Raw genomic sequence first — 26,094 nt, forward strand, 5'->3', positions numbered from 1 at the left:
TCTGCAATTCTACTGTGCATGCTCTCAATCAACTTCTGGGCCAATTCCTGACTGATAGCAACCCATTCTTTCATAATCACTTCTTGGAGTTTGTCAGAATTAGTGGGTTTTTGTTTGTCCACCTGCCTCTTAAGGATTGACCACAAGTTCTCAATGGGATTAAGATCTGGGGAGTTTCCAGTCCATGGACCCAAAATGTCAATGTTTTGGTCCCCGAGCCACTTAGTTATCACTTTTGCCTTATGGCACGGTGCTCCATCGTGCTGGAAAATGCATTGTTCTTCACCAAACTGTTGTTGGATTGTTGGAAGACGTTGCTGTTGGAGGGTGTTTTGGTAACATTCTTTATTCATGGCTGTGTTTTTGACCAAAATTGTGAGTGAGCCCACTCCCTTGGATGAGAAGCAACCCCACACATGAATGGTCTCAGGATGCTTTACTGTTGGCATGACACAGGACTGATGGTAGTGCTCACCTTTTCTTCTCCGGACAAGCCTTTTTCCAGATGCCCCAAACAATCGGAAAGAGGTGTAACGGATCCGCTTCCGTTAATGGACGCTTCCTAGCTTGCGCCGAGGACCACAAGCACCGTACTGGACACCACAACCACCGCAGACTCCACAACCGCCGTAGCTTAACTGGAGCCACGCCGTCTTCCTTCCACCCTGAATGAACCTCCAGCATTCAGGACCGTGTGGGAAAGATCTCTCCTCCAGGGAATATGCAGAGCATAGCAATCCCCAGCGTGATGCAGCAATTCCCTCCAATAACGAGACAAGGCTGCATTTTGAAGGGTTAGAAAAACATGAACTGAGCATGAACTCTTTATTGAGGGCTACCCGCCCGTATTTATGCAGGTCCCCACAATGCATCATGGTTTCCTCCTCTCTGCCCTAGAGACACCCGAAGACAATTCAATTATCTCCTAGGACAAAGGGAGACCACCAATACACATGTGGGAACAATAGGAGAGGAATCACCACCCGAATACACAAAATCCTCTCTTCTGTCTGTGATATAATTATGGATTAACATAACCATCACAGACAGTAAAAATACAGTTTTTAAACATACACTGTAACTTTAAAACCATACATTCCATCTCCATAAAAATTACATATTTAAACTCTGCATACATCAAACATAAACACTTCCAAAAATCACACAAATCCCTCCAGCGGATCAAAAGTTTAGTGGAAGTCCTTTATGACCGACCGCAAGCACAACTTCCTGCCCAAAACAGTTCCATAGATTTGGGCTGTGCGGTCGGTCAATTCCATGCAGAAAAATGACTAAGTCCCATCTTCGAACGGTACTTAGTCTCTGGAGCTGAAAGTTCAGTATGGCAGAAGGTAAGGGTCAGCGGCGTTCGTGTATCCGCGCATCCGATTCCAGCTCCACAGAATCCCCAGCATACACCGCTGACCGCGTTCGGTCCCACCAACAGTCCAGACATGCGGCACAGTTCTGTCACTGTTTCTGAAGGGCAACATGTCCCGGGGCCATAGTCGTAGGGCAGGAGGCTAGCCATAAGTCCTCTACAATGCCCAGTGGCAAATGGCAGTTTGTTACACATCTCCCCTTTGGGGGGAAGACTAACCAGGCACCTGACCTTCTGTCGGTCAGTGCCTCCGTTAGTCGATCCACCAACCCACAGTAACCAGATGCCCGAGTAGCCCACCCACAACAAACAGGTACAAGGGTGACCCACCCACAAGAGACAGTTACTGCACCTGGGTATTTTGCTGTGGTGATGGGGCAACATGCTGTGGGGACTTGAGGGAGGGCAGAGGCCGACTGCACTCTGCCCAGCTGCCAGCTCTTCTGCTGGGGTGCTGAGACCATAGTCTGGCTCAGTAGCCAGAGGAACATGGGAGTCAGCAGGGGTTAACATCGCCTCTGTTAACCCTGAGGCCACGTTAGGAGTTAACTGGGGAGGGGAATTTGTACTTACCCCCTCCTCCTGTTGTCCTGGTGAGGGTAGTGGGGGATCTGGACAGGCTGTCCAGCATCCCGGTAGGTCAGGCGCAGAGACCACGGTCCCCTCTGCGCCGTCTGGGCGATTGGTGTCTCCCCTTGTTATGGTAAGCTGCCGCTGGGGAGAGAGGACTACACCTTCAGTTCCCTGGGGTTCACACTGCCGCTGGGGGGGAAGGACGACATCTTCGGCCCCCTGGGGTACACACTGCCGCTGGGGAGGAAGGAGGGCATCTTCAGCTCCCTGTAACACACACTGCCGCTGGGGAGGAAGTACGACACCTTCAGCTCCCTGGGGTTCACACTGCTGCTGGGGGGGGAAGGACGACACCTTCGGCCCCCTGGGGTACACACTGCCGCTGGGGGGGAAGGACGACACCTTCAGCCCCCTGGGGTACACACTGCCGCTGGGGGGGAGGATGACACCTTCGGCCCCCTGGGGTACACACTGCCGCTGGGGGGGAAGGACAACACCTTCGGGCCCCTGGGGTACACTTTGCCGCTGGGGAGGTAGGACGACACCTTCAGCTCCCTGGGGTACACACTACCGCTGGGGGGGAAGGACGACACCTTCAGCCCCCTGGGGTACACACTGCCGCTGGGGGGGAAGGACGACACCTTTGGCCCCCTGGGGTACACTCTGCTGCTGGGGAGGGAGGACGACACCTTCAGCTCCCTGGGGTACACACTGCCGCTGGGGGGGAAGGACGACACCTTCGGCCCCCTGGGGTACACACTGCCGCTGGGGGGGAAGGACGACACCTTCGGCCCCCTGGGGTACACACTGCCGCTGCTGGGGAAGGACAACACCTTCGGCCCCCTGGGGTACACACTGCCGCTGGGGGGGGGGGACGACACCTTCGGCCCCCTGGAGTACACACTGCCGCTGGGGGGAAGGACGACACCTTCGGCCCCCTGTAACTCACGTTTTTGCTGGGGCGCAGGGACGGAATACTTCGCTATCTCTGCCCGATATTCTGCTTCCTGCTGCAGATACTCAGCCAGTTCTCTCCTCACAATTTCCTCTGTTAGGTGGGGCCCGTAGATAGCCAACCGCCTCTTCAGCATAGCGTCAAACCGTACGTGACTATACCAATAGTCCAGTTTTGCTTGGTGTTCCCAGGATGCTGCTCCTCGCACTAGGGAAACCATCCCACCGCTTGCCACCAATGTAACGGATCCGCTTCCGTTAATGGACGCTTCCTAGCTTGCGCCGAGGACCACAAGCACCGCACTGGACACCACAACCACCGCAGACTCCACAACCGCCGTAGCTTAACTGGAGCCACGCCGTCTTCCTTCCACCCTGAATGAACCTCCAGCATTCAGGACCGTGTGGGAAAGATCTCTCCTCCAGGGAATATGCAGAGCATAGCAATCCCCAGCGTGATGCAGCAATTCCCTCCAATAACGAGACAAGGCTGCGTTTTGAAGGGTTGGAAAAACATGAACTGAGCATGAACTCTTTATTGAGGGCTACCCGCCCGTATTTATGCAGGTCCCCACAATGCATCATGGTTTCCTCCTCTCTGCCCTAGAGACACCCGAAGACAATTCAATTATCTCCTAGGACAAAGGGAGACCACCAATACACATGTGGGAACAATAGGAGAGGAATCACCACCCGAATACACAAAATCCTCTCTTCTGTCTGTGATATAATTATGGATTAACATAACCATCACAGACAGTAAAAATACAGTTTTAAAACATACACTGTAACTTTAAAACCATACATTCCATCTCCATAAAAATTACATATTTAAACTCTGCATACATCAAACATAAACACTTCCAAAAATCACACAAATCCCTCCAGCGGATCAAAAGTTTAGTGGAAGTCCTTTATGACCGACCGCAAGCACAACTTCCTGCCCAAAACAGTTCCATAGATTTGGGCTGTGCGGTCGGTCAATTCCATGCAGAAAAATGACTAAGTCCCATCTTCGAACGGGACTTAGTCTCTGGAGCTGAAAGTTCAGTATGGCAGAAGGTAAGGGTCAGCGGCGTTCGTGTATCCGCGCATCCGATTCCAGCTCCACAGAATCCCCAGCATACACCGCTGACCGCGTTCGGTCACACCAACAGTCCAGACATGCGGCACAGTTCTGTCACTGTTTCTGAAGGGCAACATGTCCCGGGGCCATAGTCGTAGGGCAGGAGGCTAGCCATAAGTCCTCTACAATGCCCAGTGGCAAATGGCAGTTTGTTACAAGAGGCTTCATTGGAGAATATGACTTTGCCCCAGTCCTCAGCAGTCCATTCCCCATACTTTCTGCAGAAGATCAATCTGTCCCTGATGTTTTTTTTGGAGAGAAGTGGCTTCTTTGCTGGCCTTCTTGACACCAGGCCATCTTCCAAAAGTCTTCGCCTCACTGTGCGTGCAGATGCGCTCACACCTGCCTGCTGCCATTCCTGAGCAAGCTCTGCACTGGTGGCACTCCGGTCCCGCAGCTGAATCCTCTTTAGGAGACGATCCTAGCGCTTGCTGGACTTTCTTGGACGCCCTGAAGCCTTCTTAACAAGAATTGAACCTCTTTCCTTGAAGTTCTTGCTGATCCTATAAATTGTTGATTGAGGTGCAATCTTAGCCACAATATCCTTGCCTGTGAAGACATTTTTATGCAACGCATTTCTTTGCAGGTCACCATGGTTAACAATGGAAGAACAATGATTTCAAGCATCACCCTCCTTTTAACATGTCAAGTCTGCCATTTTAACCTAATCAGCCTGCCATAATGATCTCCAGCCTTGTGCTCGTCAACATTCTCACCTGAGTTAACAAGACAATTACTGAAATGATCTCAGCAGGTCCTTTAATGACAGCAATGAAATGCAGTGGAAAGTTTTTTTGGGGATTAAGTTACTTTTCATGGCAAAGAAGGACTATGCAATTCATCTGATCACTCTTCATAACATTCTGGAGTATATGCAAATTGCTATTATAAAAACTTAAGCAGCAACTTTTCCAATTTCCAATATTTATGTAATTCTCAAAACTTTTGGCCACGACTGTAGAGGTGATCACACCATAAAGGCTGAGAACAGATAACCAGAAAAGGGTTAGCCGCCAAGGCCGCCATTCCCCGAAGCAGAACACTTCTGGTTGGTCAAATTCTTTCACACTTAATTTGATGCCTTAATCAGTACTAGCGGCCTGATACTACACACTTTAGGGTGTGTTCACACTTCGGTTATTTGATCAGTTATTACTATTATTTTTTGTAATCCAAAACCAGTAGTGAAGCCTACTCAGAAATAAGGTGTAATGGAAAGATCTGCACTTGTTCTGTGTTTTTGACCCAAACTTGGTTGATACTACACATTTTAGGGTGTTCAAAATTTTTTACACTTAATTTGATGCGTCAATCAGTAGATGGAGCCTGATACTATTGCTCTTTTACCCTTGCAGTTAATGTTACAGTACAGTATGTCCGACAGACAGGTGAGGAGCAGAGATCTGCTGCTTCCTCCGGTAGGCGGGCAAGTAGCGACGATGATAATCGAGTGGGAGCTGGTGTTGCGAGCGGTCAGGCACGTGGCCCTGAAACTGGTGAAGGAGACATCAGTGATGTGCAGACAGTAGTGGATGATGTAGCTGATCGCACGTGGGAGCCGAGTGAAGAGGGGGCTTCATCATTATTATCATCATCATCATCATCAGGAGAAGAGGGTGGCAGCTTGTACCTCAGGCAGCGGTTGAGCCAGCAGGGTGGTAGCATGGCCGTGAATCAGCAGGGTGGCAGCAGTGTGAGATCGGTGCACGGGTTCACGGAGGCAGCGGTAGCAGTTGTGGGGGTAAAATGCCATACTCGGCGGGTGGGAATTTTTCATTAAGCCGCCGGTGGATGATTAGCATGGCCCACTCTGAGACTGGGCCACTATGTTGACTCCTCATGCTGTTGCCACCTCACCACTCGGTCATGGGGGCACTACTTGTTTCAGCATGTAACAGAGCAGGTTCTGTAGAAATCTATGTGGAATCAGCTAACATTGACCTATAAGGCTGAGTTCACACTTGTGTTATTTAGTCAGTTTTGGCCCGGTAACTGACAAAATAAGTAAAGTGTGAAGTAATTCTAAGTGTCACGCTTGTCATCTGCGTGTCATACTAACTCACAGTACTGTTTCACTAGCACAGTGGACTCCCTAGGCATGTTTCTGCAAGTCTTAATAAATCTCCCCCAGTGTGTGGACACAAAGTCGATTTTTTTAATTCATGTTTATGACAGCCTTAATATCAGGCTCATAGTAATGAACAGAGAAACTTACTTTCTGTCAACAAACAAGATGCTGGGTAATTTGGAGAGTAAGAGTGTTGGCCATATGATACAGCTCAGGACCTGAGCAAAGTACATAACTCACATATACAGCCACCAGTAAGATTACCTTCACTTCAATTTACATAATGTACCTTACTAACGGTTAAGAGAATAAAAAGGCTTGCAAGAGTGCTTCTCTGACCTCAATTAGGTATGTTATTATTATTACAGTTTACAGTAACACAAAAACATGAATGATTTGTCTACAATACATTTAATAATGTGATAAACATATATTGAGATTAAAACTGTTACACAAACCCTGTTATATAAACAACAGATTATTGAGGAGTCATGAAAAGCTGAAAAAGTCCCTGGCCAAAGAAAGAGTCACTTCCAGAGTTTCTGTGTCCACTTTAAACTGTGCCTTCCCAGTGTTTTCATTTATAGGATGGGGAAGGTGCAATCCCAGTTTACTAGGGAGAGACAAAAAAAAAACATTACAGCAAAAGTAAATTTTTATTTTGTTAAATAATATCTGGTGTGTCCCATTGCTACAGCCTGGAATAGATGATAATTACTCTTACCCGTAAGAGAAAAGAAGAAATGCTTTACAAAAATAATATATTATCACTAAACATATGTCAATATAAATCATACAGGTAAGTAAGTAGAATAAAAACTTGTATAACATCAAAGAAAGGGAAAAAGGGAGGGAAATACCCAGTGTCATTGTAGAGGCTAAAGGAAATCAAATTACCGGTTAGAGTAATTATCATCTTTCCCTAACGGCTCCATAATGGCACTGCTAGGAGGAATTTCAGAGTAGATAAATATTTCGGGACAACAGCCAAAAGGACTTTTCATCCAAACAACAGATCCTGGTTAGCCATGACATCAAGCTTATAGTGTCTAAAGAATGTCATCAGATTAGACTATGTGGCGGCCCTGCAGATTTGACTTTCAGCCCAAGAGGTGGACGCGGCCCGTGTTGAATGGGCTTTTCGAGATTAAATAGCCAGTCTATCGACTACGTGTCTATCTGCCATGACCTTTGCAAAAATCTGAGGTGAGAGAACGAATGGTAGGGCTTGGTATTGAAAATGGCAAAGAATGCTTTTTATGTAAATAGCAAACTTCAGGAATTTCTGACAATCTTTGTAAATTGGCACATGGTAATAGGCGTCTGCTCGAGTGTTACCATATAATCCTGGCTCAGGAGATTTATTGCAGATCTTATTGACTCCATTTAGATTTTTTTGTAACAGGTGAAGTGGTTCTTAAATTGATGATGGCTCTGAATGTCCCATTTTTTTTATGAGGAATCTATCTTATCTGCTGGGACACTTATAATGACTTCTTTTTTAAGTAGGGTTGCTATTTCTGATTCTAGTGCTATCTGTTTAAGCAAATGAGAAATTGTCCTGTTTACCATGAATCTTTTTTGGGGTAGGAGAACAAAACTCTATTTTGTAACCTGAGGAAATGAATATAATACCCAGGGGGAGGAGATTATGGCCTGCCTCCCACACTACCGTTTTTTTTTGGAAGAGGACTCTGGGTTAAAGAGAAACCCTCTTCCTCTGCCCCTAGAAAATTGCCATCTCCCAGAAGATTCCCTGCTTACTTCTGTTTTGGGAACAAAAATATTTTCTTTTTTGAAAATAATGTGATTCAGACATGAGTTTTACTGTCCGAGGCCTTATTTAATATATCATCCAGTGCAGACCCAAAGAGTCTATCTCGCTCACAGGGTATGGAGACGGCTCTTTGAGCCTGAATCACCGGACCAAGAACTTAACCAGATATCTCTACAAGTGGCATTAGATAGAGCCGTGGATCAGCCAGGAAATTTGAGGCCTGCTTCAAAACTGGAAGTAAGGAAAATATTTCCTCACGGGGGGGTTCCAGCTGCTAAATGATTTTCAAGCTGACTAATCAAAACAGATAATGATCTGGCCGTACATGTTGTGTCTATTGCCAGTCTGAACATAGCTGTCCCTGTTTCCCATTGAAGATCTCGGCCGAAATCCTGTGCGTGGTGACGTATGGCGTCATCATGCTGGGCAACGTGACGACGTAATGTATGAACGCAGCATCTGAGGGTTACAATGATGGGGAGAGGCGCTATCGCAGCTCCCTGTCATTGCAACTGCTACTTACAAACAAATGTACTTTGTGATGAAATCATTTGTCACAAAGCAATTTTTTTTTCTAAAATTCGGCAAAGCAGCTGAATCAAATTTCCTAATACTTCGCCCGTCTCTACCCATCACCAAACACCCGGGTGGTGAAAAATAGGGACCATAGGGAGTATCAAACCCACTAACCCTATTACCACCGGAGGAGATCTCGTACCAGGCTAAGGGCTTTTGAGGGAACAGCAGACCATCGTGGAGCCTCTCCAGTATCGGCGATGGACATCCTGTTTGATTGAAGAAAGGACTACGCTTGCCATGATGTAGGGACTCAATTTTTAAATCCCCAGCAGCGTGCCCTTACTGGCTCCACCCCCCCCCCCTTCCTGCTCCGGCCACCCGAAGCACTGCCTGGGCCGTCAGTGCGATACTGGAAGCACGTCACCACCCGGTACGCACTGGAAGTGATGAGGTGGAGTGTATCACGGGAATCATCCTTCCCACACCTGAAGCCTCTGTCCCTTACTCAGCCCTCCCATGAAGAGGTCGGTCCAGGCTGAGTGATTAATGCCAAAGTACTGGTGGAGGCTTCCACGCATCCTGAAGGACAGGAAACAACAACTGAAGCAGGTAGGAGGAGGTGACTTTTTATTTGGGCTTCTGCTGTTGTTTCCTGTCCTTGGGAGGAGACATCATCCTTCTAGCAGTGCCGTTGGGGAGGAGTTAGGGAAAATCAAGTATATTGATTGTTTGTCAAGAATACATTCTTCACATGGAATACTTACTATTTTGGAGTACGAAGATCTATGAACTTTCTCCTTATATCAAGTGACAGATCAGAGGCTTTTGTGTTAGGGAGCTGGATTTTAACCTGGTGAAAAAAACAAACACAAATAAAGAACCAACACATTTATATAGAAGTCAAGCACAAAGAGTCATTTGAAAATACTGTTGTCAATGTTGCTGGTCTAAATGCAGATTAAAGATGATATAGTACAAAAAATGAATGTGTAGACTTATGTTTCACAAGGAAAGGCTTCTTCTGCAATGTCTTTTCACCATCCTACTTCCAGTTTATAAGGTGCAAACTTCTCATTCTTATACTCATGGTTTGATATTAAAAAATGTTTAATTAAGGAGGTTGTCCTATTTCTTTATATTGATGACCTATCTTCAGGACAGGTCATCAATATCAGAGCAGTGGGAGGCCGACACCTGGCATTCTTGTCGATCAGCTGTTTGAAAAGGAAGCAGCACTGGCAAGAGCGCTGCCTTCTCGTCATTGTTCACCTGCTTTCTGTCGCATCAGGTGTAATTACAACTACGCCGCCCCATCCACTTCTGTTGAATGGCTGCTTCCAATTCAAGTGAGCTTTCTCTTCAAACAGCTATTCGGAGGGGGTGCCAGGAGTCAGCTCCCTGTCGATCTGATATTGATGATATTATTATTATGAAAAATTACCGAACAGTTTTAAAAAAAAATAACAAGCATCCACTAAAACTCAAGTGCGACAATGCAATATTTTTGCAGTGACGTATGAAACCTCTATTCATATAGAAGATGTGATGCAGCTAATGCCTTTTCTAACATGGTTAAAATTTGCATTACTTATGTGAAATGCATTTGCTGTTGTATCTACCCCTGATCTTGAGGCAATGTACAAGGTGTTCAGTAACACAGCTATGATAATGGTCTTATGATTTAAATATTATTATTATTACTATTGCAGTAAAAGTATTAGAACTGGACAGATACTGACGTTGTGTGCTCAGCTTTGCTTGAAGATACCTAGCCACCATTATTTCTCCAAAAAAGTCATCCCTGCCTTTTTCTGTCACATGAAGAAGAACATGCTCTGCTGCTTGCAGTTGGCACTGTGTGACAAGGTGCACACCACTATCGACACCTGGAGCAGCTGTTACAGGGACAGTACATGCCTTTCACAGCCCTGGTTCCCACACCATGTGCTTACCCTCCTTCTCCACAATCTTCTCAATGGATACCCTCCTGTTTGTGACAAAAACAGGGAAGAACATTGCTTCCACTACACCTCCGTCCTATCATAAGTGTAAAGTGAAGTGTTCAATGAGGAAAAGAAATTGGTTTGCACTCTGACATACCAATGTCCAGAGGTCGCAATAACGCCTGAACAAGCGTCATAGATGCCTGTACAGACCATATTAATTTCAGGCATATCTCTACGCATTAGACTTTCTTCTGGAATGATGTATCATCGCAGCATTTTTGTTCAGTTCATGCCGCCCGCACCATTAATCCAGGTGGAGGAACGGATACAGAGCACCGGATCACTGCAGGAGTCGGCACTCTCCACACTAGTATTAATACATTGACAATAACTCAGGCAGCTGCTCCCAGCCAATCCCAGAGCTTCTCTCATATACACCTCATGTGTTGGCTACTGGTAAGACATATGCCGATTGGCTATAAATGGATTTGGGGCGGGGCTTAGTGCAGCCGGGAAGTGTAGTGTTTTCAGGTTAGTGTGGCTTTCTGTACCCTTACTTGTCCATTACTCAAAGCTGGTGACCACCTGCAGTGCACCACCCTAAAAAATTAACTAAGGCTACTTTCACACTGGCGTTTTGAATTCCGTTTGTGAGATCCGTTTCAGGGATCTCACAAACGGTTCAAAACAGATCAGTTCAGCCCCAATGCATTCTGAATGGATAAGGATCTGTTCAGAATGCATCAGTTTGCCTCCGTTCAGCCTCCATTCCACTCTGGAGGCGGACACCAAAACGCAGCTTGCAGCGTTTTGGTGTCCCCCTGGCGATGTGGAGCCAAACGGATCCGTCCTGACTTACAAAGTAAGTCAACGGGGACGGATCCGTTTTCACTGACACAATATGGTGCAGTTGAAAACGGATCCGTCCCCTATTGACTTTCAATGTAACGGATCCGTTTTGACTTAGACTTTTTAAAAAAGAATAATGCAAACGGATCCGTTCTGAACGGATACAAGCGTTTGCATTATAGGTGCGGATCCGTCTGTGCAGATTTAAAAAATCAACACAATACTATTAACATGCTAGTAATATCACACTGTGAACATTATAAATTTAAAGGAAAAAAAGCTGTGGTGGAGCAGCTTTTTCCCCATTACCACCCCAAAAAGGATAAAAAAAAATTAATAGGTTATGTGTTCCCAAAAATGATGTCACTAAAAAGTACAGTTAACCCCACAAAAAACAAGCCCTCATATGGCTAAATCGACAGAAAAATTAAATAAAAGTTATGGCCAGCGGAAAAAACAATCACTCACAGTCTTATTTCGTACTCCTCATTGGCTGAAAATACACCTCAAAAATGCTAAGAGGAGTATTATTACTCCTCCAGAAAAAATGTAGTGCGACCTCTCTCAATGTTGCTCTGGTGCTCAATGATAGGGACATTTTCCACGTATAATGTCCAAAAACTGCAAGGCACTCAGATTATAAATGTAATCTATACTACAGTTTTATTAATCCATCCAGTTACATAAATTGGAACTAGGAAAAAATATACAGTATGTGCAGACGTATCAGACATCAAAAAGAGCAACGATATTAATATTAAATACAATGAAAGGATGTCCACAAGTAGGTATTCCTAGTTTAAGTTCCGGTGGTTTACATGTAGTTTATCAATAATATTAAGAATCCAACTGTCGTATCTTGGCCGAATGAAAAGGTAAATTATTGGAGAGATAAAGGTAGGTCAATGATTATGTGTAGTGTTGAGTGAATGAAAGTCTTGATTTTCTGCAAAGCTGAATTTCCTCATGCTTCATGGTAGCGAATTGATTTTGCCTGAATGGCGCAAAAAATCGGAAAAAAAAATAATTATACCTCCTCCGTTTGAGCTCGAAAAGCCGGCCACCACATCTTGATTGAAGATCTCGCCATGCGAGGTTTTGCGCTAGATCTTCAATGAAGATGGCTCTGCGGCCGGCTCTTCGCGATCAAACGGAGGAGGTATGTATGATTTCTTTTCTTTTTGTTTTACACTGTATTATTGCTGTCAGGTGCTGCAATCAACTACGAATGCCGCATCTGAGGGGTACAATGACAGGGGGTGGTGTAATCGCAGCTCCCTGTCATTGCATACACTACTTACAAAGAAATGCACTTCCTTGTAGCAAAAATATGTATAGATGACAGCTGTCAAAGCACAGTTGGTTAGAGGTTAAAAATGCCTGCTTCAGCTCACAACAGACGGACTTTGAGTATTTTGAGAATTCTTCTTTTTATTTTTAAGCAATAATACAACGTGTTTGGGGCGAAACCAAGGCCCCCTTCAAAGCAATAAAATAATGCGTTTTGGGGGAAACCAAGGCGCCCTTCCTCCCGAAACGCATTGTTTTATTGCTTAAAAATAAAAAGAAGAATTCTCAAAACCTCAAAGTCCGTCTGCGACGGGTCTCTTATGTGCCGAAGCAGGCATTTTTAACCTCTACCTGAATATCTCCTTGTGGGATTAGGCACCTCTATCCAAAGGACACATTTCCTGCAGCAGTACACCCGACGACGATACATCCTATTCTAACAAGCCTTCAATAGGGTTGTGCCTATCTGTAGCACAACCCTCTAAGATGAGCCTCCATTTTGCACTCTACATATTTTATCAAACTGTGTAGAACATACTGCCCTATTGTGCTCTCTTTTCTGGTTTCCCTATATCCAGGCACGCCCCCTTTTCCACAAAGCATAGTTGGGGACTTACTATATACGGATGGTCTAAAGAACATGAGGCAGATGCAGATGAGAAGCAGCAGATGATCTGTATGCTGTGCACTCACCACTGAGTCAGACAGTGTAAGTGCAGCGATGCTAGATGGCGGTGTTCCTAAGAGTGGACTACGCATGATAGAATTTAATAGGCGCACGGAAGCTGTATGAAAGGGCTCCGCCTGTATATTAGTGCCTCTGTCTAGATCGCGCATGCGTACTGACGTAATGCAGTAACAGAAACTCCTAGAGCCAAGCCGTGCATGCACGATAGGTTCTCCTGACCTCGGCTGCCTATGGGCGTATTCGTAGAGAAAACAAGTGCGCTAGTATGGAAGACCGCAGTGGTAGTTATGTTGCAATGAAAGCAGGATGGTACTGGCTCAAAGATATGCCTGTCATGTTGCAACAAGTGTATTCATTGTGTATAACTATAGCTGTGCCATTACTAAACTAGTGAAAAGCTTGTGGGTGGCACTAGTAGAAGGAAAGACTGTGAATGAGTATATAAATAAATAACAAGGGGGCAAATTAAAGGTGATGAGGCAAGCAAGAGCGCATATAGACTAAATATGTATAGCATACCAAAACTTGTGTTGAGATAGGGGATACAGAATGAGGGACATAACCTGACAATTTAAAAAGTTATAGGAAGTAACTTTCACTCAGTATATCTGTAAAGAATAAATCAAGACAACTGGACTTACTGTAGATTTCACTCAGTATATTAATGATGATGTTAGTATATAAGGTAGAAAGATGCAAAGTGAAATTATAAGGGTTATTACTGTAATCTATAAACAAAAGTCAAAATCGCAATTTAATCAATGGAGTAAGTGTTTTGAGTTCATGGAGTCAATAGGTTTCACATCTTTTGAGAATCTGAGTCCACGTTTTTTGCTTCAAATAGTAGATTTATGTTTTGCAATGCTGTCTCGCTCACATTGGGAGGTTTCTCCTGCATATAAAGGACCGCATGGACATTTGATAAGGTATATTACAAATGAGGTAGTACATGTGAAGAAACTTTTTATCAGATACACTTTGTATAAGGATGTAAAACTCCATTACTTTTAATTATGTTAGAGCATTGAGAGAACCTTAGACAGTGGTATATTCCTGTTTTTTTTGTGGTAGTGGTGTACAGTAGTTTCCCTGAATAAATTCTTTTGGGGGCCTTTTTTTTGTTAAATAAGTTAATTTATAAAAAATTTTCCTTTATAACATCAAGTTAAAAAAAAGATTCGACAATAGCAAATCCGAGTACATCAATACATATTCTGCTAACATAGCAGATATAATAAGTTACATATCACTTTGAGCAGAAGGAGAAATGCGAATCTAATACATAGTCTGTATTAGATATAAGATATTCACAAGCTCCCTGTTCAGTTCCATATTCCATTAGACTCGGATCTCCCACTGTCTATCCTCCGAACTTATCAACCATACCCCCCCAGGTGGTCATCTCAGTGGACGTCGCCGATGATCGCTCCAGTCTCTCTCTCCCCCCGCCTCCTCTCCGAGCGGCAGCGGCACTCATTTAGCGCCCGCCGCATATACCTCATATCCCTCAATCCTTGCCAGAAGGTTTTTCATTCCCTAATGCTAGGTGCTCTATTTGCTCCCCACTCTCTTGCGATGATAACTTTTGCCGCCATAAGACCTCTTATCCAGACCCTTTTTTTCTCTTTTTCCCTAATTGATGATGGAAAACACCCTAGGATGGCAACTTCCAGTATTAGGGACTCTGCACCTAGAAAATCAAAGACCTCTCGCCAGTAGGTTTGCATACTTGGACAAGTCCATATCATATGGATATAGTCAGTGGACTCTTCTCGGCATTTCCAACATTTTGATTCTCGTTCTTTGTAGATCTTACTAAGCAACATTGGAGTCAGATATATTCTATGAATGATATTAAAATAAATAATCCTAAAATTGCTAGATATTGTTGTCTTTTTTATATTTTTATATATGCTACCCCATTCTATTGTGTTTGATCCTATATCCTTTGTCCATTTTTCCTCACTATTAAACTTTAATGTTTTCCCCAGTCCCTTCCTTATTATCCTATACACCTGAGAGATGGTCACCCTTGTTGTCGTGTGTTTGTGACAAAAATCTATAAATTCATGTTTTATTGTAGTAAAATGTTACCTATTTTGTGCTTCAAACGCGTGTTTTAATTGGTAATACCGGTATTGGCTCCATATGTACCTTAACCAGGTTATCTCTCAGATTTATAACACATCATAATGGGGTTTTGAAATTCTGTAACTCAAAGATATGCCTTCACGAGTATTGGCCAGTGTTTGTGTATTATCTGGTGTAGTTTAGAAATAAATGGATGATAAGTGATAACCAGAGCCAGCGTTAGGGGGTGAAACTGGGCAACTGCCCAGGGCCCCCATCGTCCCCTAATCAAGTACTGTTGTTCAGCTGAACGTCCGTGGAAGCGAATGGGCGGACAGCTGAAAAGCTGCACTTTAAAATGCAGTGTAAGGTCCCCTCCCTGAACATATAAAAAAAACATTACCACAGGACTACTCTGCAAACTGACAGCTCCTGGCACCAGTAGCACCCTTCTACTGGAGCTGTAAGACCTGCAGGAGGTGGAGCTCAGCAGAGAAGATGTGATGAAGGACCTGCAATGACCTCACCCTCATGTGACCAGAACAGGAGGCGGAGCTCAGCAGTGCAGTGAGGTAATGAGAAGACCACTGATGATAGCATTGGAAGAAGTTAAAAGATGGATTCAATGTAAGAGCCAGAGAAATGCTCGAAGTTGTAGTCCTCTCCTCTTATACCTCCTGTTGTTATGTAATATCAGAGTACATTACAAGAGAAAGTATAAGAGGAGAGAACTACAAATCCCAGCATGTCCAGCCTGTTATGTAATATCAGAGAACATTACAAGAGAAGATATAAGAGGAGAGAATTACAACTCTCAGCATGTCCAGGTAATTATTATGTAATATCAGGATACATTACAACACCGTGGCTGGGAGTTTTAGTTCTCTCCCCCTGTAATGTGCTCTGATATTAAATAATAATGGCCTAGACATGCTGGGAGTTATAGTCCTCTCCTGTTATACCTACTGATGTAATGTGCTCTGAATTAGGGCCGGGATGATGGATAGGCAAGGGCTGGCCATTCAACTTCACAAGCCTCAGGCCGCTAGGCATTAGAACAGTGCAAGAAGCCACAATGACATCAACGCAACCCCCTGCTCTGGGTTTCTCTCGTGATGACGTGATCATGTGAGACCCAAAGCAGAAGTGGTGATTTCATTGGTACTGCATGCATCAGGACGCAGCAACACAAGCCACGTATAATACTGTGGCCTGCATCGCAGACAGTGTGGCAGAGGAATGGGAGTGAGGTGTTTATTTTTTTTATACTAAATATTCATACTGCTGGGGGCACCAGGAAAGGGGGGAAGGAGATCATTGTATATATACCTGGCACTACAGGGGAGAAATGGAGGAACATTATATATACTGGCACTATGGGGGAACATTATATATATATATATATATATATATATTGTGGGGTTTCACTCTGGTAAACAGGATTAGCGGACGCAGTATTTAGGCAACAACAAGTTCGGCTACTTTCACACTCACGTTTGGTGCGGATCTGTCATGGATCTGCACAAACGCATCCATTCAGATAATACAACCGCATGCATCCGTTCAGAACGGATCCGTTTGTATTATCTTTAACATAGCCAAAACGGATCCGTCTTGAACACCAATGAAAGTCAATGGGGGACGGATCTGTTTTTTATTGTGCCATATTGTGTCAGTGAAAACGGATCCGAAACCAAAACGCCAGTGTGAAAGTAGCCTAAACTAAAAGTTTTGTAGGGAGAGAAACCATCGGGTGACCCGGGCATTTCTGTCCTTGGCTGGGCTTATCCACTTGAGAGGGGAGTGGTCAGTCACTAGGCGGAATTTTCTCTCCAATAAATAATAGCGGAGAGATTCAAGTGCCCACTTGATAGCCAGGCACTCAACCTCCACTATACTATATTGGGTCTCAGCTGGGGTGAGCTTACAGCTGAGGAAGACAACAGGATGCTCCTCCCCGATATGGCTTGTCGCCGAGCCTCGGGTACCTGGTATGGTTTTAATCTGACTTTTGCCCGAGGCTCAGTGACAATGTCATGCTGGATTATGGAAGTGCGTCCAGGGAGGTCCGAGAACATGCTGGGCCAGTAAAACCGCTGTAGAATACGATCCTGAGTTTTCTGCAGCCTCAGGTGACCCCCAAGAACGTGTTGGTGGGCTAGATCTAACACAAGCTTGCGATAAGCCTTGGGGACCACCAACTGTTCAATAGGCTCACCCTGTAGTTGGTTTACCCGATGCAACATATCCTGATGAACCACAAAACGGGGAAACACTGACTCTGCCCCAGATTGTTGTGGTTCACCATCTACTATTAACACATATTTCCAGGCGTGGGATAGGGTTGGGTCCCGACGTTGGGCGGTACCAAAATTATCCCCGGAGACAAGGGGGCAAGTCCTCCATGTCTCCCACCATTACACTTCCATCAAAGTGGCGGTCACCCCTACCGCTTGCCCTTCGGTCTCAGGTTCCCAGGGTTCTGGTCTCCCCCCTGAGCCGGGCCACTCTGCTAGGGTTACCCCTGTCTCATGGGTATCAGTCACTCTCTTAGCAGGCCACAGTGCCAGGAACCCCGGGAAGTCTCTCCCTATTATGAGTTCATAATGTAGATTTGTGGCGACAGCCACCTTGTGGGTCCATCTACCGGCCACCGTGGTTAGAGACACCAGCACGGTGGGGTAGTCTTTTAAGTCTCCATGGATGCACATCACCCCGACTTTCCGGCCAGTATACTCAGTGGACCGCACCAGGATAACCCTTACTATGGTCACCAGACTCCCTGAGTCCAGCAGAGCCTCCGCCGGAGTGTCTTCCACTTCCACCTGGCACAAGTGATCTAGAGACTCTGGGGTACCTGTTGCACACAGCCTCCTGGCATTTAGTGACTGACGGTAGCCATAGTTAGTGTCCATAGGCTCAACCCGATGGGGACAGTCAGCCCTTACATGGCCAGGCTCCTGATACCGCCAGCAAGCTATCGGAGCCAGGTCCGCCATGGGTACATCCCGGGTGGGTTTTATTGGCTCAAATCTCCAGGCCTGGGGTGGAGATTTCCGGGGGTTTGCCGACCCCCCTCCCGACAGAACCCTCCTTTAGATTCCTGGTAGCTTCATAGCGTTCCACCAGGTCCACCATCTCAAGGGCATTGTCAGGAGACACCTGACCGATCCAGTGCTGGAGAGGGTATGGCAAAGCCCTCCAGAACATATCGGCTAACAGACGATCCAGAATAGCAGTGGGACTCCGCACGTCAGGTTGTAGACATTTTTGCAAGAGGTGAAGTAAGTTATAATACTAGGGTCTTGCAGACTAAGCCGGGTTGAACCCCCACTGATGCATCCGCTGGGCCTGGATCAACACATTCACGCCCAGTCTTGCCAGAATCTCACCCTTGACTTTCTGGTAGTCGGCCGCTTGATCGTCCGGCAAGTAGAAATACACCCACTAGGAATCGGATGCCAGGTACGGAGCGACGACCTTTGCCCACTGGTCACGGGTTAGCTTTTCCCTGATGGCCACTTTCTCGTACATCACCAGGTAGGTTTCGATGTCGTCTGCGGGGTCATCTTAGAAATCGCGGCACGGACTGCTTTCCGGGCATCGTGGAATTCTGGAGATAGCCGTTCTTGTGATGAGTGGGGGACCCAGTGGTAGAACCCCCACCTATCTAATAGTTATCCCCTTTACTGTGAATAGGGGATAACAATGTAAACAGAATACCCCTTTAAGGTAATCTACAGTCTCCCACATAATCTGATTAAAAAATCATGACTGGTACTCCCTCTGCTTGTAGCAGTGGTGCAGTGTAAATACATTGGGTCATTCAAGTGAAGGCATTGTAATTACACTGCACAGCCACTACCCCTTCATACAGCTGATCAGTGGGAACCCTGCCCATCTGCTATTGATGACCTGAGGATACATAATAAATATTAAACCACTGTACATATATCTATGTACATTCACACAGTACATATATCTATACTCAGATACACCGTACAATTATCTATATACTTCCATACACAATATACATATATCTATATACTCACACACACACTGTATATGTATCTATATACTCACACGTACACTGTATATATATATATATATATATATCTTTATACTCACCTGTACACTGTACATATATCTATATATATGTACACTGTACATATATCGTATCTCTGTAGTAAGCATGGTTCTGTTACCATGTCTATTTGTTACACAGGTGGGGTCCACATTTTTCACACAGCCCCAGGGCCCATAGCAGTCTTAAGGCCGCATTCACATCTGTGTTTGTGTTTCAATTCAATTTGGTGCATTTAATATAGCTAACCCATAGGATACCAGCGCAGTAGCTGTACGGTGCAGCAGAACGTGACTTAAATCCCAAAGCCTTACAACTACGGCGGGCTGATCAGGCAGGTGCAGGAGATGCCCCCATCCAATCAGCAGCAGAGGTCCGTCTGTTCCAGTTAGCCGTGACCCGCTGCATTACAATAGAGATGTACAGTGATCCCTCAAGATACAATGGCCTCAGGATACAATATTTTCAACATACAATGGTCTTTCCTGGGCCATCGTAAGTTGAAACTAGACTCAAAATACAGGGAGTGCAGAATTATTAGGCAAGTTGTATTTTTGAGGATTAATTTTATTATTGAACAACAACCATGTTCTCAATGAACCCAAAAAACTCATTAATATCAAAGCTGAATATTTTTGGAAGTACTTTTTAGTTTGTTTTTAGTTTTAGCTATTTTAGGGGGATATCTGTGTGTGCAGGTGACTATTACTGTGCATAATTATTAGGCAACTTAACAAAAAACAAATATATACCCATTTCAATTATTTATTTTTACCAGTGAAACCAATATAACATCTCAACATTCACAAATATAAATTTCTGACATTCAAAAACAAAACAAAAACAAATCAGTGACCAATATAGCCACCTTTCTTTGCAAGGACACTCAAAAGCCTGCCATCCATGGATTCTGTCAGTGTTTTGATCTGTTCACCATCAACATTGCGTGCAGCAGCAACCACAGCCTCCCAGACACTGTTCAGAGAGGTGTACTGTTTTCCCTCCTTGTAAATCTCACATTTGATGATGGACCACAGGTTCTCAATGGGGTTCAGATCAGGTGAACAAGGAGGCCATGTCATTAGATTTTCTTCTTTTATACCCTTTCTTGCCAGCCACGCTGTGGAGTACTTGGACGCGTGTGATGGAGCATTGTCCTGCATGAAAATCATGTTTTTCTTGAAGGATGCAGACTTCTTCCTGTACCACTGCTTGAAGAAGGTGTCTTCCAGAAACTGGCAGTAGGACTGGGAGTTGAGCTTGACTCCATCCTCAACCCGAAAAGGCCCCACAAGCTCATCTTTGATGATACCAGCCCAAACCAGTACTCCACCTCCACCTTGCTGGCGCCTGAGTCGGACTGGAGCTCTCTGCCCTTTACCAATCCAGCCACGGGCCCATCCATCTGGCCCATCAAGACTCACTCTCATTTCATCAGTCCATAAAACCTTAGAAAAATCAGTCTTGAGATATTTCTTGGCCCAGTCTTGACGTTTCAGCTTGTGTGTCTTGTTCAGTGGTGGTCGTCTTTCAGCCTTTCTTACCTTGGCCATGTCTCTGAGTATTGCACACCTTGTGCTTTTGGGCACTCCAGTGATGTTGCAGCTCTGAAATATGGCCAAACTGGTGGCAAGTGGCATCTTGGCAGCTGCACGCTTGACTTTTCTCAGTTCATGGGCAGTTATTTTGTGCCTTGGTTTTTCCACACTCTTCTTGCGACCCTGTTGACTATTTTGAATGAAACGCTTGATTGTTCGATGATCACGCTTCAGAAGCTTTGCAATTTTAAGAGTGCTGCATCCCTCTGCAAGATATCTCACTATTTTTGACTTTTCTGAGCCTGTCAAGTCCTTCTTTTGACCCATTTTGCCAAAGAAAAGGAAGTTGCCTAATAATTATGCACACCTAATATAGGGTGTTGATGTCATTAGACCACACCCCTTCTCATTACAGAGATGCACATCACCTAATATGATTAATTGGTAGTAGGCTTTCGAGCCTATACAGCTTGGAGTAAGACAACATGCATAAAGATGATGATGTGGTCAAAATACTAATTTGCCTAATAATTCTGCACGCAGTGTACAATGTCTCAGACTCAGATCCAACCAATCAAGGCCACTTCTGGTAAAATAGCTGTATTAGTTGCTAGTTGGCAGTTATTCCTGACTGTTATATGTAAGGACTTGTAAGTAAAAAAAAAGTTACAAAATAGTTTTTTAAGTTTCATAATAACAAAGTTTCAAGTAAAAAAAAAAAAAAAGCGACCTTTCCCCAAAATTAAGTTCTAAAAAAATTTTAAAAAATAGGAAAAAAAAAGAAAAGTGGAAATATTAGGTATCGCCGTGTCTGTATCAACCGGCTCTATAAAAATATTACATGATCCACCCCGGCAATGGTGAACGCCATAAAATAAATAAACAAAAACAGTGCCAAAACAGCCATTTTCTGGTCACCTTGCCTTACAAAAGGTGTAATACCGAGCGATTCAAAAAGGCACATGTACCCCAAAATGGTACCAATCAAACTGTCATCTCATCCCGCAAAAAATAAGACCCTACATAAGACAATTGTTAAAAAAATTAAAAAATATGGCTTTCAGAAAATGTCAACAAAAAACAAGATTTTATTTTGTTCAAAAATGTCTGGATTAAGGTCGCACATGAGATAGAGACAGAAGGATGGAGAAAAGAAGGGATCAAAGGAAGACTGTTATATAAATTAAAACAGGAGATTGACTACATGGACAAAAAGTTTGACAGTAACCACAGACCCCCTCCTTACCCCAATGCACTTCCTTTGACACACAGAGAACACGTTTGATCCGCAAGGGTGGACGAGTAGGGTCTGTGAAAGACAGAACCCTGACTGGACAGGGACTTGTAGAGTCTGTGGAGTGCCCAAAATCAGACCCGCAGGAATATATCCTGTCTTGACCCGTAGTCAATACCAAAGGCAAGAATAGGCGGCTCCCGCTGCTGCTGCGGCTGGACCTGCCGCAGAACAGGGACCAGTTGCCCCAGACGAGGGACAGCCTGTTGTACAGGCACCGGTTCTCCAGGGACTGGATGCCATGACTGGGTATCATCCTTGGAGTCGCAAAGACCAATTGGGACTTTTGGCCAGACTGCCTGACCCCAAGACCTATGCCGACTGCTAGACTGTTGCAACAGATTCAGTTCACCTACAGAGCCACTTGGGCAGACTTAAAAGATCTTATGTTATTTAAGGAATCCCAATATCAGTTAGTCTACACTTTCTTAACAGAACGCGCACAAAGACCTGGTGGTCAGACCTTAGATGACTGGGAACAGACTTTACCATCAGGAACTCAATTCTGCCAGTTATTCACAGAATGGGCACAGAAAAAGGAAAATGAGAGTGCTAGGAGCCTGAAAGTTATGGTTCAGGGACCACAGGAAACAGTGGAGACTTATGCAGCCGGACTTAGAACTGTATGGACTGACATGGGGTGGGATAAAGCAGGCCAAATGGGGGAAAAGTTGCTAACTTTTGCCTTCATGGAGGGACTTAGACCAGCCCTCCAAGCCAAGCTGAAGGCATGTAAACCTGAATGGCGAGTTACACCACTACCCCAGATTATTGCTACTGCCAAAGGTCTGGAATTAGATATGAAAAAGTTGACAGTAAAATTTGTAGGTCAAGGAGCTGGCCCCAAGACCTTTAAGGACTTTAAGTGTTATAACTGTGGGAAGCCAGGACATGTCAGAAGAAATTGCTGTGCCCCAAGGCGGCGACAGAACAATAGTGCAGGACAGACCAGTGATCAGGCAGACCAGTCTGTTTTGCAAGGGAACACCTGCTAGGAAACAGGCAACCCCGTACCGGTACTGCTCACTAAAACTAAGGAGGTGGGGATTCAACTGCATGTACCCGTGTTCATATGTAATAAGAAAGCAGTACCCTTTTAGGTCGACACGGGGGCAGCCAAGACGGTAATAGACCAGTCCTTTCTTCAACCCCATCAATTGTCCCCCTGGCATGTACTGGCAGTGGGATTCACTGGGGAAACCATATACGTTCGTGAATCTGAACCTGTAAAATTAAAAAATTAAAGACAGTACAGTGGTTACACAACTCCTGGTAAAAGAGAATTTACCCGAACGTCTCTTGGGGGCACAGATACACTTCTATCCTGATGGTACTACTAGGGTAGATTTTGACACTCCTGAAGAGACCCTGTGTCCATTAATAGCTTCTGTGTTCTTAAGAGACTACCAGATTCCTAGCATGATGCCCTAGACCTGGAGGCACTCCAGGCAGTCCCTCAGGAGTTATGGGCAACTTCTAAAATAGATATAAGGAGGATGCCAGTGATCCCAGTAGTAGTCCATCTTAAGCCTGGTTGCCAGCCTCCCCGGGTTAAACAGTATCCTCTTAGTCATGCACAGGAGATGGCCGTGGCTAGTCAGATAGACGCTTTTCTTCAGGCAGGGGTATTGATAAAAATTGTATCTCCTGCAAATACCCCTTTGTTTCCAGTAAAGAAGAAGCCAGTAAAGGGCAAGCCGCTAGCTATAGAATGGTTCCTGAACTCCAGGAAGTGAACAAAGTAACAGTTTTGCAGACCCCTACAGTCCCAAATCCACACACTTTGTTATCACAAGTACCATCTACAGCTGTATGTTTTACAGTGATTGATCTGGCAAATGCCTTTTTCAGTGTCCCATTACATTCTGAATGTCAGTATTTATTTGCGCATACATTTAGGGGTAATCAATACACCTGGAATGTTTTGCCCCATGGTGCACAGAATTCACCTACCATGTACACACAGGCTTTACAATCTGTACTCACTAATTGGATACCTCCTGAATCAGTGATACTCCTTCAATATGTGGATGATCTGCTCCTTTGTGCAGAGGGTCAAGATATCTGCAAGGAAGCTTCACTGTCATTGTTGATTTTTCTTTATCAAAATGGCTGTAAAGTCTCTAAGGACAAATTACAATTCTGTAAGGATAGAGTATTCTTCCTGGGACAATGCTTGTCACATGGCGTTCAGCACCTGACCCAGAAAGGAAAGAGGCAATGGAGAAAATACAAGTCCCCAGAGGGGTGCAGTCCCTATGGGTTTTCTTAGGACTTGTGTCATATTGTCGCCCATGGATCAGAAATGCCTCTATTTTAATGCAACCTTTGTATGATTGCTTACCCTCTGATCCATTCTGTCTTACAGAATAAGGCTAGACTGTAAATAATTTTCATACACTCAAACTTTGCATCCTGTCAGCAACTGCATTTAGGCATTCCAAAGTATGATGAGAAATTTAACCTGTTTTGTTCTGAAATGCAGGGTCACAGTACTGCTGTGCTTACTCAGAAACATGGAGAGCGAAAGCGTCCAGTGGTGTACTTTTCAGCTAGATTAGACCCTGTTGCTCGCAGTGCCCCCTCCTGTGTCAGGGCAGTCGCAGCAGTGCAAGCAATGATTGAAAAAGCCTCCGAAATAGTGTTTGACTACCCAGTAGTTGTGCAAACACGTCATGACATACAGGGCATTCTCACACAATTGCAACCAAAACATATTTCTATGGCTAGATAACTCAGTGTAACGGGGTGCTGAAGGCGCACTCGGTCTCCCATCAGCCGCAGACCTGCTGCTTAGCTTCGGGAGTGAGGATCTGTGTTTGACCTTGTTCCCAGGGCAGCTTTGCTAGCTGGGAGGCTCCCTGCTCCTAGGTCTGCCTTGAGCGCCGATCTGATCACTCGGTGCTCGACTGGTCGGTCTGTCGGTCATGTGATGCTGGCCACATCACATGACCCTCACTCCCCACTATAAATACAGGCAGCCTGCTGGCCACAGGTTGCCTGTTAATTTTAGGTATCTGGTGATTGTTTTGTTCCTGCATACTTACCTGATCCTGTGTTCCCTGACGATTCTCTGCCTGCTCCTCCTGTACTGCGCATCTCTCCTGGTATCCTGACCCCGGCTTCCACCTGACAATTCTTTGCGGACTCCTGTTGTACTTTGTTTCTCTCCTGGTATTTGACCTCGGCTTTTCCTGACTATTCTCTGCTCATTCCTTAGTACTGCGTAGCTTTCTAGGTATTGACCCGGTCCGTTCACGTTCCGTTATTTGTCTTGTCTGTCTTTCCAGCACGTATCCTAAGTTTGGGACTGCCGTCTAGTTGTCCCCTGTCATTAAGACTTGCGAGGCAAGTAGGCAGGGCCAGGGGTGAGGGTGGAGCGCAGTGGTCACTATCCTCCCCCCTGTGTGTAGTGTACGTTACCGTCACAGATTAACAGGCCGTAACCTAACCACTGTATCATGAATCCTCTGGTGACCCTGACTGACCATGTCTCTAACCTGACGCAGATGGTGCAGGAGCTAGGGGAGAAACTCTGTTCTTTTGAGCTAGGACAAGGTACTTCCATCCCTCAGGCCTCCAGTCCACATTTAAAGCCCCAGATTAAGCTTCCTGAGCCCTTTTCTGGAGATCGGAAGAACTTTCTTTCCTTTAAAGAAAATTGTAAACTTTTTTTCCGTTTGCGCCCCGTATCCTCTGGCCCCGAGAGTCAACGTGTGGGCATTGTCATTTCCCGGTTACAGGGTGAGCCCTAGGACTGGGCATTTTCTTTACCTGCTGACGCCAGTTGTTTAACATCAGTGGAGGGTTTTTTTCAGGCCCTGGGTACCCTGTATGATGAACCAGACAGGACACTGGTAGCCGAGACTGCTCTAAAAGTTCTGGTTCAGGGCGATCTACCTGCGGAGGAGTATTGCACCCAATTCAGAAGGTGGTG

The 26,094-nt window shown here is 45.1% G+C and overlaps 1 protein-coding gene across 1 annotated transcript in view; it reads right to left on the reverse strand.

Annotated features, from left to right (window-relative positions):
* Positions 1-6,441: 6,441 nt before the first annotated feature.
* The window catches only part of DNAAF6 (dynein axonemal assembly factor 6), a 167,746-nt gene continuing 148,093 nt past the window's right edge, over positions 6,442-26,094 (reverse strand). Inside the window, exons 6-7 of the mRNA XM_040405107.1 lie at positions 9,163-9,248; positions 6,442-6,715 (exon numbers count right to left, since the gene is read on the reverse strand). Of these exons, the coding sequence (XP_040261041.1) occupies positions 6,592-6,715; positions 9,163-9,248 (210 nt within the window). The 3' untranslated portion in view covers positions 6,442-6,591. The remainder of the gene's footprint in view (positions 6,716-9,162; positions 9,249-26,094) is intronic.

The sequence above is a fragment of the Bufo bufo genome, chromosome 8 (genome assembly GCF_905171765.1).
Source record: "Bufo bufo chromosome 8, aBufBuf1.1, whole genome shotgun sequence".
NCBI classification, from domain to species: Eukaryota; Metazoa; Chordata; class Amphibia; order Anura; family Bufonidae; genus Bufo; species Bufo bufo.